The sequence below is a fragment of the Haliotis rufescens genome, unplaced genomic scaffold (assembly GCF_023055435.1).
Source record: "Haliotis rufescens isolate VD_foot unplaced genomic scaffold, xgHalRufe1.0.p SCAF_5, whole genome shotgun sequence".
Lineage (NCBI taxonomy): Eukaryota > Metazoa > Mollusca > Gastropoda > Lepetellida > Haliotidae > Haliotis > Haliotis rufescens.
Genome location: NW_025964223.1, coordinates 43,039,678 through 43,053,158, shown reverse-complemented (window position 1 = coordinate 43,053,158; position 13,481 = coordinate 43,039,678). Strand labels below are relative to the sequence as shown.

The 13,481-nt window shown below is 38.1% G+C and overlaps 1 protein-coding gene across 7 annotated transcripts in view; it reads left to right on the top strand.

Moving 5' to 3' along the window:
* The first annotated feature begins 5 nt into the window (after window positions 1–5).
* LOC124140040 (ADP-ribosylation factor GTPase-activating protein 2-like) overlaps window positions 6–13,481 on the top strand; it is a 46,785-nt gene continuing 33,309 nt past the window's right edge. For 6 of the 7 annotated variants that reach the window (XR_006861862.2, XM_046507381.2, XM_046507383.2 and 3 more), the window contains exons 1-4: window positions 6–132; window positions 2,966–3,157; window positions 4,450–4,581; window positions 5,721–5,756. Coding sequence is in view for 6 of the 7 variants with exons in the window: in XM_046507381.2 (XP_046363337.1) it covers window positions 61–132; window positions 2,966–3,157; window positions 4,450–4,581; window positions 5,721–5,756 (432 nt within the window). In the remaining variant the exon portion in view is untranslated. The remainder of the gene's footprint in view (window positions 133–2,965; window positions 3,158–4,449; window positions 4,582–5,720; window positions 5,757–13,481) is intronic. The other variant, XM_046507384.2, reaches the window with a different exon arrangement.

Sequence of the window (13,481 nt, the reverse complement as noted above, 5' to 3'; positions counted from 1 at the left end):
GCATATTTTCTTCTGCCTGTGTGTATCCGGTCACGTGAGTTGAAAGGGAACGTCATCAAAATGGCAGAACAGCCTTGTAAAGCCGATATTAATGCAATTTTCAAGCGTTTAAGGTCGATACCGACCAACAAAGTAAGTATATGTACAGAAATAATCATACAAAAGCTCCATACGTAGTGATCAATGTATTTTACCGTCTTCAAATGATCAAAATATCGACTTTTCAGCTTACATGTGTTAAGCTTCCACGCGAATGGAAATGACGTGACACTGACAAGTCGCATTTTCTCAATGTTTCTCTTTGCTTGAATTCTGATCACTTGATATTCTTTCGATATATCTAGTGTTGATGTACTGCTTACAAAGAAATAACCTATTTGACCATTTTTGTATAATGCAAAAAACTATCAAACGTTATTAAAACACTTTTTACATCTCAAAGGTAGACAATATTGACTAGGGATAGCAATCTGTACCTGAACAGACACATTTTGTTCACAATTTAGAAACTGCAGTGGCTTATAGTGAGGCACTGCTTGTCGGTTGCATTGTGCCTTTATAAACATTTTTTTTCATGCTACAGATGGTTACCCGGGTTATGACTGTACAAACATACATACATCTGCTGCTTCTGCTTCAATAAGGAAGTAACATATTGTTGTCGTTCATGGGATGTAAACAATAGGGCTGCAACGAATAACCTATGATGCGAATACCATTCGTATCACGAATATAGGGTAATGAATACAAATATTAATTCACGAATACAATAATAAGTCAGCAGTTGATGTATTATTTGTTATATTCAGTGAAACATTAACAACATAAATTATTTGAAATGGTTTGTTAATTATCTATATTATACATTCACATACTGCACTTGTCCAGGTACTTAGTCTTAGTATCTGCTCAAATGCTACAATGACCAGTGACCAAATTCCTGTCAAATTAAATATTATAAGAGTGTTGTCTATCATATGTTCTTATGGATGTTTTCGGTACAGGGTATGTAAATGCACATGATTGCATATTCATAAATATTCGATTCTAGCGTCAACGAATTCAATTCATGAATGGATACAGTTCGATTCACCGAATACGCAAGTGAATCGTAACGGCCCTAGTAAACAATATGTTTATTTTAATGCAAGCAAGTGGATAGCATTATGTTGACCTTAAGGTGAACAAAATGGAGATGCTATTTGAAAAAAACGACGTAGTACAAGAAAGTAATCCACAAGCTAACTTAGCATAGAGAGTGCGACTGCTGGAAATCCATACCTGTCCGACAGGTTATTTCTAACTCAACATCAATATTAATAATATTGCAGACTCAAAATACTGAACTAGAACCAGCTGAATTTTGGGTATATTCTTGATCGTGTTGATATCACATTAGTCATGGTTGTATTTTCCATGCTGATGCCGAGATATATATGTGATTCAACATTTTTAAGACATATTTTGCATCATCAACCAATTTGTGGAATGTGTATTATGTGTAACATATATCATGATATGTAGAAAGATTTTAGTGTTATTCCATCATGTCCATATTAACAACTGATCTTACTGAAATTATTGAGCTTTTGACTAGTGACTTTCATGAGTTAAATAGCAGATACACATTTTGATTAATTTCTGAGTATTAATAATATATTATTTGTAGACATAATAAGAAATATGATGTTAAGTTGTTTAATTTATTCTTAGATGCTTCGCTAAACGATCAAAGGCACTGTCTGAACTTTATCCCGCGATCTAATGTATCCTTGTAACACCATTCTTTAATTACTGTCAAGCAAGATGGCCCATATGTATCAATTTCCGGTGAAATACTTTCTTTAAACTTGTTGATTATTTGAATATTATTACCTGAGAAGAAATATGGAAAGATAATGTCAACCATCTCTCATGCTGCAGGCTTATCCGTAACATATTCAAACCATTGTGTCTATGCAACAGCAGTCACAATTGTCTGAGATAGGCGTTAGTGCCCTAGGTATTATGTATGTCTCTCTGGATAAAGGTATGAGCAATCCTTGAAAAGTTGCATAACCACATGTTCACCTGTTGCTCATTGCACAGCAATTAACAACATGCAGCAGTCAAACAAAACAGCTGCTGTTGCTCTTCCTCAGCCATGTTCGTTCCGCGGCGACGCCATATCACACCCCAGGCCATCAATTCACGTCAGTTTCAGTATCATGTGGTGCTTCCATCTCAATAACCACTCCATTTCATGGGTTCCAGTTGCTGCTGTCTGCTAACATTAGTGGTGAAAGCATAGTTGCAACTTGCATAACAGAGAACACCTCACACAACTCACAATACACCAGCGACACCATACTTTGGCTATGTTTACATGTGTAAGCTCAGCCCCACTATGCAGTTGTGGAATGTTTGAAGTCACATGATTAAATTGAAGCAAATTAATATGAAAACTTAAATTTAAAGATACTACTTATTGCTGTATTGGTTCATGGATAACCAACCACACTATAAGTGGATAATGAAATAAGACCTATTTATATCATAACTTATCCATTTTTATGGTGATGTATTTTGTTTAAACCTTAAATGTGTCTCTTAACGTAAGGGTACTGTACAGGCAATGAGGTGAAACTTGTTTGCCTTGATCATGGATTTTAAGGCACCACTCATTACAGGTTTCTTTTTAAACCCATCCCTAAAAAAAGACAAGGTTAGTCTTAGATTCGGCATCTTAGGAAAGTAATTAAGTTTGCTTTACCCCAATTTATAGTGTAACATAAGATAGCTTCACAATAAATTACAATAACTACGATACTGCACCAAGAACAAGTTCTTGCATTAAATGACATTTCTGAGTGCCATTAGACAACCAATAAACAACCAAAATAACACCCAGAACTTAATTGTGAAAATACAGCAAAACTATTTCCATTCTGAGTGCAATGTTGATGAATTTTTTATTGTGTTCCAGCAATGTTTTGACTGCAGTCATAGCAACCCAACATGGGCCAGTGTTACATACGGGGTGTTCCTGTGCATCGACTGTTCAGCTGTCCACCGGTCACTAGGGGTGCATGTGACATTCATCAGGTCCACACAGCTGGACACCAGCTGGACCTGGCTTCAAATGCGGGCCATGCAAGTTGGAGGCAATGCCAATGCAGTAAGTAGAAGTGCAGCATACAGTGTATAGTTCATAGGGATGTCACTCGTGTTGATACGTTGTGATATATAACCATTGCTGACTGGGTTAACCTCTCTGGACATGTGGACCAAGCATTTGTCCATGCTTCAGAATGTCCATGGTTTGACTCCCATCATGTGACTCAAAAACTTTGTGGAAGCCACACATGTATCGATCCTTGTTATTTATAAATTTTAAGACTAATTTGTTGATCAGGCTTAAAAGGATAAAAGAATCGGTTCTCAGGCAATGACTTTGAAAATATAATGCGGGCCTGTTTTTTTTTTGGCTTGTTCAAACTAGCATGTGACCAAATAAACAGTTGTGTACCATCAGCCTGGGAAAGGGCCTCCCTACATAAACAAGAGTACAAACTCCTATTGCCGCCATGACCATAACACAAGATGCCCAGTAAAGCAGTGCTCATGTAAAGGGAAGTAACTGTGTGCTATATTGGATTACAAAAGGATTTTTACATATATTCTTTTTAAATGGAAATGTACCGCCTCCGTGGTCTACTGGTAGAGCGTTCGCCCGGAGAGCGGAAGGTCCGGGGTTCGATCCCCAGCCGCGTCATACCAAAAGACGTTAAAAGATGGTACTTGTTGTTACCCTGTCTGGCGCTCGGCATTAATCGGCTAAAACAAGGACTGGTTGGCTCAGAGTCAATATACTGTGTCTGAGTGGGGTATTCATGTTAAACTGCGGCATGGTATCTCAGTGGGCTAGCACTATGAATTTGCATCAGTCCGGACTAGTACAAGCAGCCATACACACACAAGTGCATGCATGTCACTACATAAGTGCAATAATCTTGGACGTGACGTTTAAACCCAATTTCACTTCACTTCACCTCACCTCAAAGTTAGTGGAAATATTCACTTTTTCAGTTTCTTACTTGTCAGTGGACCAGGATAGCTCTTCAGTGACCTGTAATAAAACCCTTAAATAGGATTGGATGGTTTGTTCGTGTGACACCTGACTGATAGTGTCAGCTCGCTCTGAAAGCACGTGTCTTTGCTCTTGCTATCATCCACTTGTTGTCTCACTCAGTTCTTAGTGGGGGCAGTGGGGTAGGCTAGTGGTTAAAGTGTTTGCTCACCATACCAAAGACCCGTGTTTGATTCCCCACATGGGTACAATGTGTAAAGCCAATTTCTGGTGTCCCCTGTCGTGATATTGCTGGAATGTTGCTAGTGGCGTAAAGCAAAAGCCTCTCACTCCTTGTTCTGAGTGCGCTGTAAATAACTAGCTTGCACTACCTGTTTCAGATCTCGTACTTCCGCCAACATGGTTGTGACACAAATGATGCACAGAAGAAGTATAACAGTCGTGCTGCGATGATGTACAAGGAGAAGCTACTCGGACTCTCCCAGCATGCATGCAGGTTGCACGGCACTAAGGTGAGGAGAATACAGTGTCTTCTAGGCAAACCACTCAGAGATGCTGTCTGTCTGTCTGTAAACACAGATTTACTGTTTCCTCAAATCTGATTTGAAAGTGACACTGTTTACATGTTGTCACCATGTTTTCATGTAATGATTTTAAAATTAGTAGCGGATGAGAGTATCAGTATCTCTGAAATTAAAAGAATGTTCTGATGGTCATTGGTTGTCCGGGATGTATAAACTTGTCCTTTTCGTGTTCCAGAAACGTATGAATGTGGGTTTGAGCCCCAGATTTGACACAATTATGTATCTTGGTTTGTCAGTACCATACCCTTGCTCATGGGTTTCACCAAAGCAGGGATGGAAATTGGCTCTAGCCTCTAGCTGGGACCAGTTTTGTAATGTAAAACGTTTCTTAAGGGCTAGTAGAACTTCAAACATTTTGAGGAGTATTGCTATATGTGTTATCACTTCTCAGACTAGTGGACGTTCGTGGTTAATATCCATCCCTGCAAAGTGGTGCTCATTTAACACATGCCTCAGTTTGGTCTCTCCTCCCACATCAAGCTGATGTGCCGGGATGTAACTAAGATACTCCCTCTGTGTAATGGTACAGATACTATTACCTTTATGACTTGCTTGACGTTACTAGGTTCTATACGGAGACATAGTGTTGAAAAGAACAAAGAAGCAGAGATCCATAAGTAGACTTATCTTCATTGTCACTACAGCTTCGAAAAGTCACAGAAAGAAACAAATAACTGGAAAAAGACATATAAGTGTAAGATATGGGTGAATGAGATCAAATACACCACAGCTTGATGATGATGATGATGATGAAGAAGATGAAGATGATCCCAATTATGCAGCTTCAGAAACTAACAGTTTTAGTCCACTAGTCCTTATAATGATAACCTGTAGCAAAAACCTTCAAAAGGGCAGATTTCTACTAGTCCTCATGATGGCTTTGCTATTGGGCAGTTTGGCAATGACTATAGGACTAGTCCCAATTTCTAAGGCTGTTATATTTTGTATATTAAATCCTGTTCATGAACTGTCCTATGTTGCATCTTGGGTAAGACGTGCCAGACGATTCTGGCAGTGTGAAGTTGGTGGGAGGAGCTAATGTCACGTGTTATCTTTATTCCTCACAGCTGCACCTGGAAGAAAAAGGAGACTCTAGCAAGAAGGTCATTAAGTTCAATTTTGTTGATCTTACCCCTTCTTGGTTACAAACTCACTTGCTAATGTTTCTCTTTCAAAATGTGCTTACATGTTATTAACAATTTTATTTTATTGTATTACAGTATTTTTATTTGGTATAGTTTGATAATTTTTCAAATTTCCAACGTGCGGATGAAATGTCTTGATGACACTTATTGAAGATTGTGTAAAATGATTTTCTTTTCCTTTTTGGTTGTTTTCAATTCACCAGTTTGAAACTTTCTTGGATGTTCATTTTACTGGTTTGAAGTTTTCACTTAGGGGAAATAAGCTAAGCTCACTAACCAATGCTTAAAATTACTCTCAAAGTTTTGAAAGAGGAATATTTATTAACTTATGCATATTCGGTACCATGTATCCTGAGGGCTTATGATATACTTTAGTACCAGTGCAGAGTTTTGCACACACAAGACAAATAATTTAGCTTTTTCTTCCAGATTATTAGATTTAGTCTCAGTAATTTGAGAACATTGGAGGTATACTAACCATTCTGATAGAAACTGAACTAAACATCCACAGTGCTTCAGCTTCCAAGGGGGCCTGGGAATTCCATTCCTGAAAAAGCAAATACAAAGTTTGAGTAACATGGGCCTCTGCAGGGCTCGAAAGATTTCTTTAACCAAACTTGTCCTGTTGGGCAAGCAGATATTATTTTGTACTTGTGCAATATTTTCACTTGCACGTTTGAAATTTAGGAGGTTTTATGTTCTCAGTTATTACCATTTTCTGTGTTTGAACTTTAAGAATGAAAAAAATCACATTTATATTCATTGGTTTTGAGTATTGTGCTGACAGAGCTGAGTTTATTCATAAATCTTTCGTGTTCGCAGCATTGGCCATGTTTTCTACTTTCCAATGACATTTTAGTCAGCCATTTCCTTCTCTTAATTAATTCACTCTGCATTTACATTTGACTGTCAGTGTTGGCGATTACAACCCAAATAATACATAGTTACCTCCCTTTAAAAACTTGTTCCAAGCTCCTCACTTTGTTTATTTCTTTAACAGACAGTTGCCAAGTATGCCGCCATTTTATAATATGAGCCATATGTATTTCGTTATTACTACTGAGAAAGTGCAAGAGATGAAACTTATTTTAGTTTCGAAATTATGTTGTATTTTGTGATGAAAATTGTTAGTGATGAATGATACGATTGAAATTGCCCAGTAGGATGGGTGTTGGTTCACTTCTTTCTTGCCCTGCACATGCTGCTACTCGTTAATACGAGCAGACGAGGGGATTTGTCGAGGCCTGTCCTGGTCATATATATGTAATAAGTGTGGCCCATTGTTTTCACAGGTGATGGTCCTAATGACCCATGAATAGTCACTTCAATTGGAAGTGCTGGGTTTTAGGGATGAAATAATACTGGAGTTTATGATACAAAGTGAAATTGAATAGTTTCTAAGTTTATTGGAGAAATAAAGTCATTAACATGACAGTCGCTTAGTGCTGATGAAGAGAATCCTCTCCTAACTGTGCCCGAAAACATATAGTTTGTATCTTCGTGAAACATGATCTACGTCTGTATGTATCGTGTATTGTATCGAAGGAGCATCAGATCTGCTGTGTACCGCTTCACCCTTACTTGGTGTATCTTCTAAAATGAGCATATAGACCTCAAAACATCTTGGACATGTTGGAAGGAAAATGGCCGTCAAAATTACCAATGTGCCCCTATAGAAATGACACATTTAGCTTTGCAGGCTTATCAAGCTTGGACTTATTGAATCACTGATGAGGCCGTAGTATCTCACTATCCTGTATCATGCCCATGATGTAAATGGGTTGGCAGGTCAGGAATTTCACCTCATTATTTATATTTAGAACAAAGTCATCGAAGGAAATTCATCTTGAGATCCAGGCTCCCTACTGTTGGTAGAAAGGATTGGATTTTTTTTGGCTTTATCATGTTAATATTTGGACAACACTGCAGTGCTTGAAATAAGGCATGCCAGTCGAGGGGTGCTTGACATGACTCTATGTGATTAAGAGTTACAGATTTAGACAGTCCAAGATGCTAATGTTATAGCAGTAAACATTAACCAGCCCCAGGGCCCCTTGTTTACATTCACTGGACTGTGCAATGGCAGCTTTCATGATTCTCTGTACAGTTGTGGAATATTCATTCATAATTTGCTCAGTTTTACTTTTAGCACACAAAAAATAGGTATTTAAAGTGTTGATTTTACAAATTAGGCAATGGGTTTTTCATATTAACACAACTAACATATCCAATCTTTGGGGAGGTAAAGGAGTTTTTTTCAGTATATTTTGTGCAAAGCCCTACTTGTCCATAATACTTGGGTTTTGGATTTGTTTGGCAAGGACCAGGAATGATGGGGCCCCCATTCACATGATTAACATGATGAGGAAAACCAACAGGAATGTACAAATTCTTTACTAACGTTTTGATGTTTGCAAATGGTTTAGTGAAACAGAACATGAACATGTCTGACGTTGAAAGATTTGAATAAGATTTATGAAAAAGGCTGATATTTCTGTTGAAACGCTCCACTATGAGGGGCAGTCGGGTAGCCTAGTGGTTAAAGCGTTTGCCCGTCATGCCAAAGACCCAGGTTCGATTCCCGACATGGGCACAATGTGTGAAGCCCATTTCTGGTGTCCCCCACCGTGATATTGCTGGAATATTGCTAAAAGCGGCGTAAAACCCTACTCACTCACTCACTCACTCTCCACTATGAGCAAGTCTGTGAAATTGTCCCCTGATGTTAGTCTTCCCCAAGTGCCCTTTCCATCTTGAAAACCCCATGTGACTGACGCCTTCTTCCTTCTCTCTGTGGATTATGGTGATGCTCAATGAAAGCAAATACTGGTGTTTCATTGCGACACTCTCTGTTCCTGCAATTGTCAGTTTACTCTCTTTATTGTTTGGCTGAGTATGTGTCCTGTATCATGCCTTAATTATCTATGTGTTACAATTCTAAGTGCTTTATTTAGCGTTGATTGTTTTGGTATTGTGTGTGCACATAATCAGATACTGGTATACTGAAGGATATCTTGCTGCAAGCTCACTGCATTGATGTTCCTGCAGATTAACTTCTACTCCATGTCACGCTGTGCTTACTGTACTGTGCCTTGCCTGTATACATGTAGGTCTACATCTGTACATGATGTAGGTGAGATGATTCATTAACTGATCCAGATTAGTAAACATGGCATAAACCTCATGGCAATGTATATGTTGGGTGAAATTAGCCCAATATTGAATTCCGTTTTATGTATTCATGTTTCTTGATAAATTTGAAAAAAAGTATCCTGGGGAGTTTTGTTCATTCGGACCCTGTTAGTGGACCCACCTACCAGACTATTCCTGCTTATATATTCATGGACCGCCTCCGTGGTCTAGTGGTAGAGCGTCCGCCCGGAGAGCGGAAGGTCCGGGGTTTGATCCCCAACCGCGTCATACCAAATGACGTTAAAAGATGGTACTTGTTGTTACCCTGCCTGGCGCTCGGCATTAAGGGGCTAAAACAAGGACTGGTCGGCTCGGAGTCAGTATACTGTGTCTGAGTGGGGTATTCATGTTAAACTGCAGCATGGTATCTCAGTGAGCTAGCACTATAAATTGGCATCAGTCCGGACTAGTACAAGCAGCCACACAAACACACACACGTACATGCATGTCGCTATATGAGTGCAATAATCTTGGACACGACGTTAAACCCCATTTCACCTCACCTTATATATTCATGGTGACATTCCCCACACCCAAGTTTCATCAGTAGAGAAACTTGATTCGGCATATGTCACGGGTATCTCTGCAATCCAGACTTGTGTTGTTTCACTGAAAGGTTTGGATTTATTGTTCATTATTTTCATGAAACGTAAACAGTGATGTGTGGGCACTACGACAGGCACATTGTATAGCATTCTATGCCATGTTGATTTGTCAATTAACTTGACTGTCAGCTGGTCAGCTATGTAGCATGCGGGGCTCGATTTAACAACTGGATTTAACTTGCACCAAAAGCATGTTGACATGAAAACCTGGTTGCACCAGACAAAACAGGCTGCACCATGGTTGAAATGAAACATCAGCTGGTCTGCTGCCTGTGTCACATAAATTTATGACATTGCTGTAAAAAGTTCAAATATTATTGAAGTGACGTCAAACCCAAGAAAGGATGACAAATTACACATAAGACAGGGATTTAGGGATATTGTATGGAAAATATAGCTTAGAAGCACTATGTTCAAAGATCAATGTTGTGAGGTCCAGTAAGGGTTAGTCAGACACAAATTTGATAAAATGTTTACATGCTCTTGATGCAAGTGGACTTTTGCATGTTTTATGTTAGTCGAGCCCTGGCATGGCATCATTAACCACCAGCTGAGCATCATTCAGCATAAATTAACACTCACTCGATCACTCACCAGCTGACAGTGCAAGCAAGCTGCACTCTTATTATCACTGTTTGTAAAGTTGCCTTTAAATACATGTTGTTATAATACCAAGGACTTCCGTACAAATGTTCAGAGGCCCCAGCTCTTCTGCAAATGTCAGTATCATTTCAAATTCCCACAATGGATATAAAGTTTCCCAATTGATGTTGATCTACCGTATTCGACGTAATAAGCGCCCCGTTCTAATAAGCGCACATGGCGATTTTTGCTAATATATTGGCTAGTGAACAATCCCAATTAGCACCCCTTCGGATTGATCAATGTACACCAGACTTTTTTATTCGCGTATAATACGCACTCGTGTGTTATATTTACCCTTAATTATAGGCAATTAAACTCTGGAAAAATATATATGTCGTATATAAACATTTCAGGCTGTCAGCATAGACCATGAAATTTATCTTTCAACTCTGTTTTTTTCCACCAAAATAATATTCTAATAAGAGCCTCCTATTTCTAATTTTGAGAGCGCCCTGGGCGCTTATTATGTCGAATACGGTAGTTCATGTATTTGGAATTTATGTTATGTATTTCACTGATAACAGGACCAACAGAGAGGATGAGGTTCTAATGCTTAGTTTGACGTAATGGTTTCGACAGCATCATTAAAATACATGTTAAACATGTCACAGTACCTCTGAATTTTTAATGATAAAAACAGTTTTTCCTGTTTGCCTCCCAAGATTTCTTTGTTTGGAACCCAAGATAAATCACTGGACAGTGTGTCAAACGTTTTTTAACTATTATTTTCGATTAGGTTTTGAGGTTGACACTGACTTGAGATCAATAAAATCTTTAAACTTTTTTTTGTAATCATTTGAACTTTTACATGTTTTGAATTCTCATCTGAACTTGTATTTAGTCATTTGAAAGTGTGTACAGCTGGATATTGATAGAATTGTCACTAGATTGATAGAATGTGCGTGATTGGTATTTGAAAGATGACCATATCCATCAATGATATTGCTGGCTAGATGATAACAGACATACTATACACCTATTTCACTGCTGCTTTTGGCTAATTTGTGAAAATGATCTTGCTCAGAATATGTATCCAGATCATATCAGTCCCCATTTACGGCAAGCATGGGTTGCTGAAGACCTATTCTACCCTGGATCTTCACGGGTCACCCTTGTGTAGGCTTTCTTATAGAGGTAGAATTAGGCTTGCTGTGCTGGCGTTGAAAGAATTTTCAGTAGGTAAATTGTGTAAATCAGCCATTTAGATAACAACACAATGCACAGCAAATGCATCAGAGTGAAATATTTTTCTTCTATTAAATCCTCTGAATAGAACTATTTAATTTATTTGGAGGTAGATTATGGAGGAAAATGTAAGCGTTGTTGACACGTCCGCTAGCTGCGACAAAGATGTATTACCAGCTGTTGTAGATGTCCTCATGATGTAACAGGGGAGACTCAGAGCACATCAGTCGGTTAGATTTCTCACTTTATTGATCTCAGCCAATCATGTATAAGTTACATCGTTTTTATGCAGAATAAATTTTTTGGTTAGCAGGGATCTAAATTTAGCACTACCCCACTAGCCTGTACCAGTATTGGTAATGTTAAAGGTATCTGTTATCACTATTCACTATTATCTTTGTTAATTTCCATCCCTGTGAAAATGGGAAGGATGTGACACTGCTGACTATTCAGTCTCTTGTTCAAAATAAGACATGTTGGTGCTTGTGGGTTTCACCAAAGTGGTAAATATCTAAGGCAAGCATCACTTTGGGCTATCCTCCCACCTCAAGCTGACACACTGTGATTCAACTAGAAATTAGAATACTGTTCAAAGCGGCGTTAAAACCAAACTCTCTCACTCACAATATGACAAATTGTCATTTTCAAAGTTTATTTTAAGAAGAAATGGTCCATTACCATGATTACCCCAAATTGAAATTCAAAATGGTAGTAAAGCTGAAACAGTGAAGTCGAGGGGACTGCTTTGCTTGCAGTTGTAGTATATCCTCTGTTATTGTCCTATTCATTATATTTATGAACATTTAGCAAGCATGGTGATTCTTTATTATTATTCAAGGTGTCATTTGATGTGACACAAAAGATATCCTAAAACATTGTTGATGGTAAAAAAAAAAAGACTTTTGCATGTTCACCATGTGGATGTCTGTTTTTTATGTGAAATAACATGCATTTTCATTGTTTTTACAAGATTCTGTTGCTAAAGGTTTTGACGTCTTTCAAAAGCACTTCAATGACATTGCATTAATCCCATGTTTCCTATTTGAATTGGGGTAAAACCTGTCAGTTTGTTGCCTCGTTAATTTTGCATGTTTGATATATCATGTATACTGCTTACTATGTACCAGTGTTCGAAATTATGGGGAAACTGGGGTCCCTAGAGTTTTGTTGTTGTACATGCTAAAGTATTTAAATCTAGGGACTCCTTAACGCTTAACATTGATGTCATGACAAGGATCCTCTGCAGTGAAATTAATTTGAAAGTCAAGGGGTCCTTGCCATTCCCCTAGTGTTAAAGGTTAAAGATTAAGGGGGTCCCTTGATTCAAATATATAGAAGCAGACCTCAGTGACTCCAGAACACCCTTAGTTTTGAACACTACATGGATTTATATGCTTACTTTCAAAGGATGGTTACCATGGTTGATAAATACTAAATATTCTTTGGAAGTTCATCATATGATCATGATGATGAATTATGTATGATGCTTTAGCTTGGTTGCTTAAAGCAGCTTGGCAGTTCCATTACTTTCATGAAATTGCCCTTTAATCCTCATGTCTGTCTGTGCATACTCATTTGATGATAAAAAAACAACCTCTTCCTACCTAATTACATATGACAGTATAACAGACATTGCCTGAAACAGATGTGGTTTTTTTTATGATTGCCTCATTTATCATGTTTATTGGAAAACTTAGTAGTATCTATATATAGACATGGTGAACTTGGTGTAGCATTCATAATCAGCATGTTCAGTCTCGTAGTGATGCCAGGGAAGTTTACATGAATTACGATTTCAGATCATATGATGATTAGGATATGTGATGACTTACAGGGATAGCCAACATGTGTGAAGTTGCCCTGGTCCACGAGATGACGTGGACTTTTGTCTAGATCAATACACATCCTTGGAAGGGAACTGTACATCTTTTCAAATTGTCTACTGAGTCAGTCAGTTATAATGATGTTGTTTCAATGTACAATGATGTACAATTCTTAAATATTAGAAATATAAAAAAGGCATCTCCTGAATGACTTTTGATAGTTTCCCCCTGAA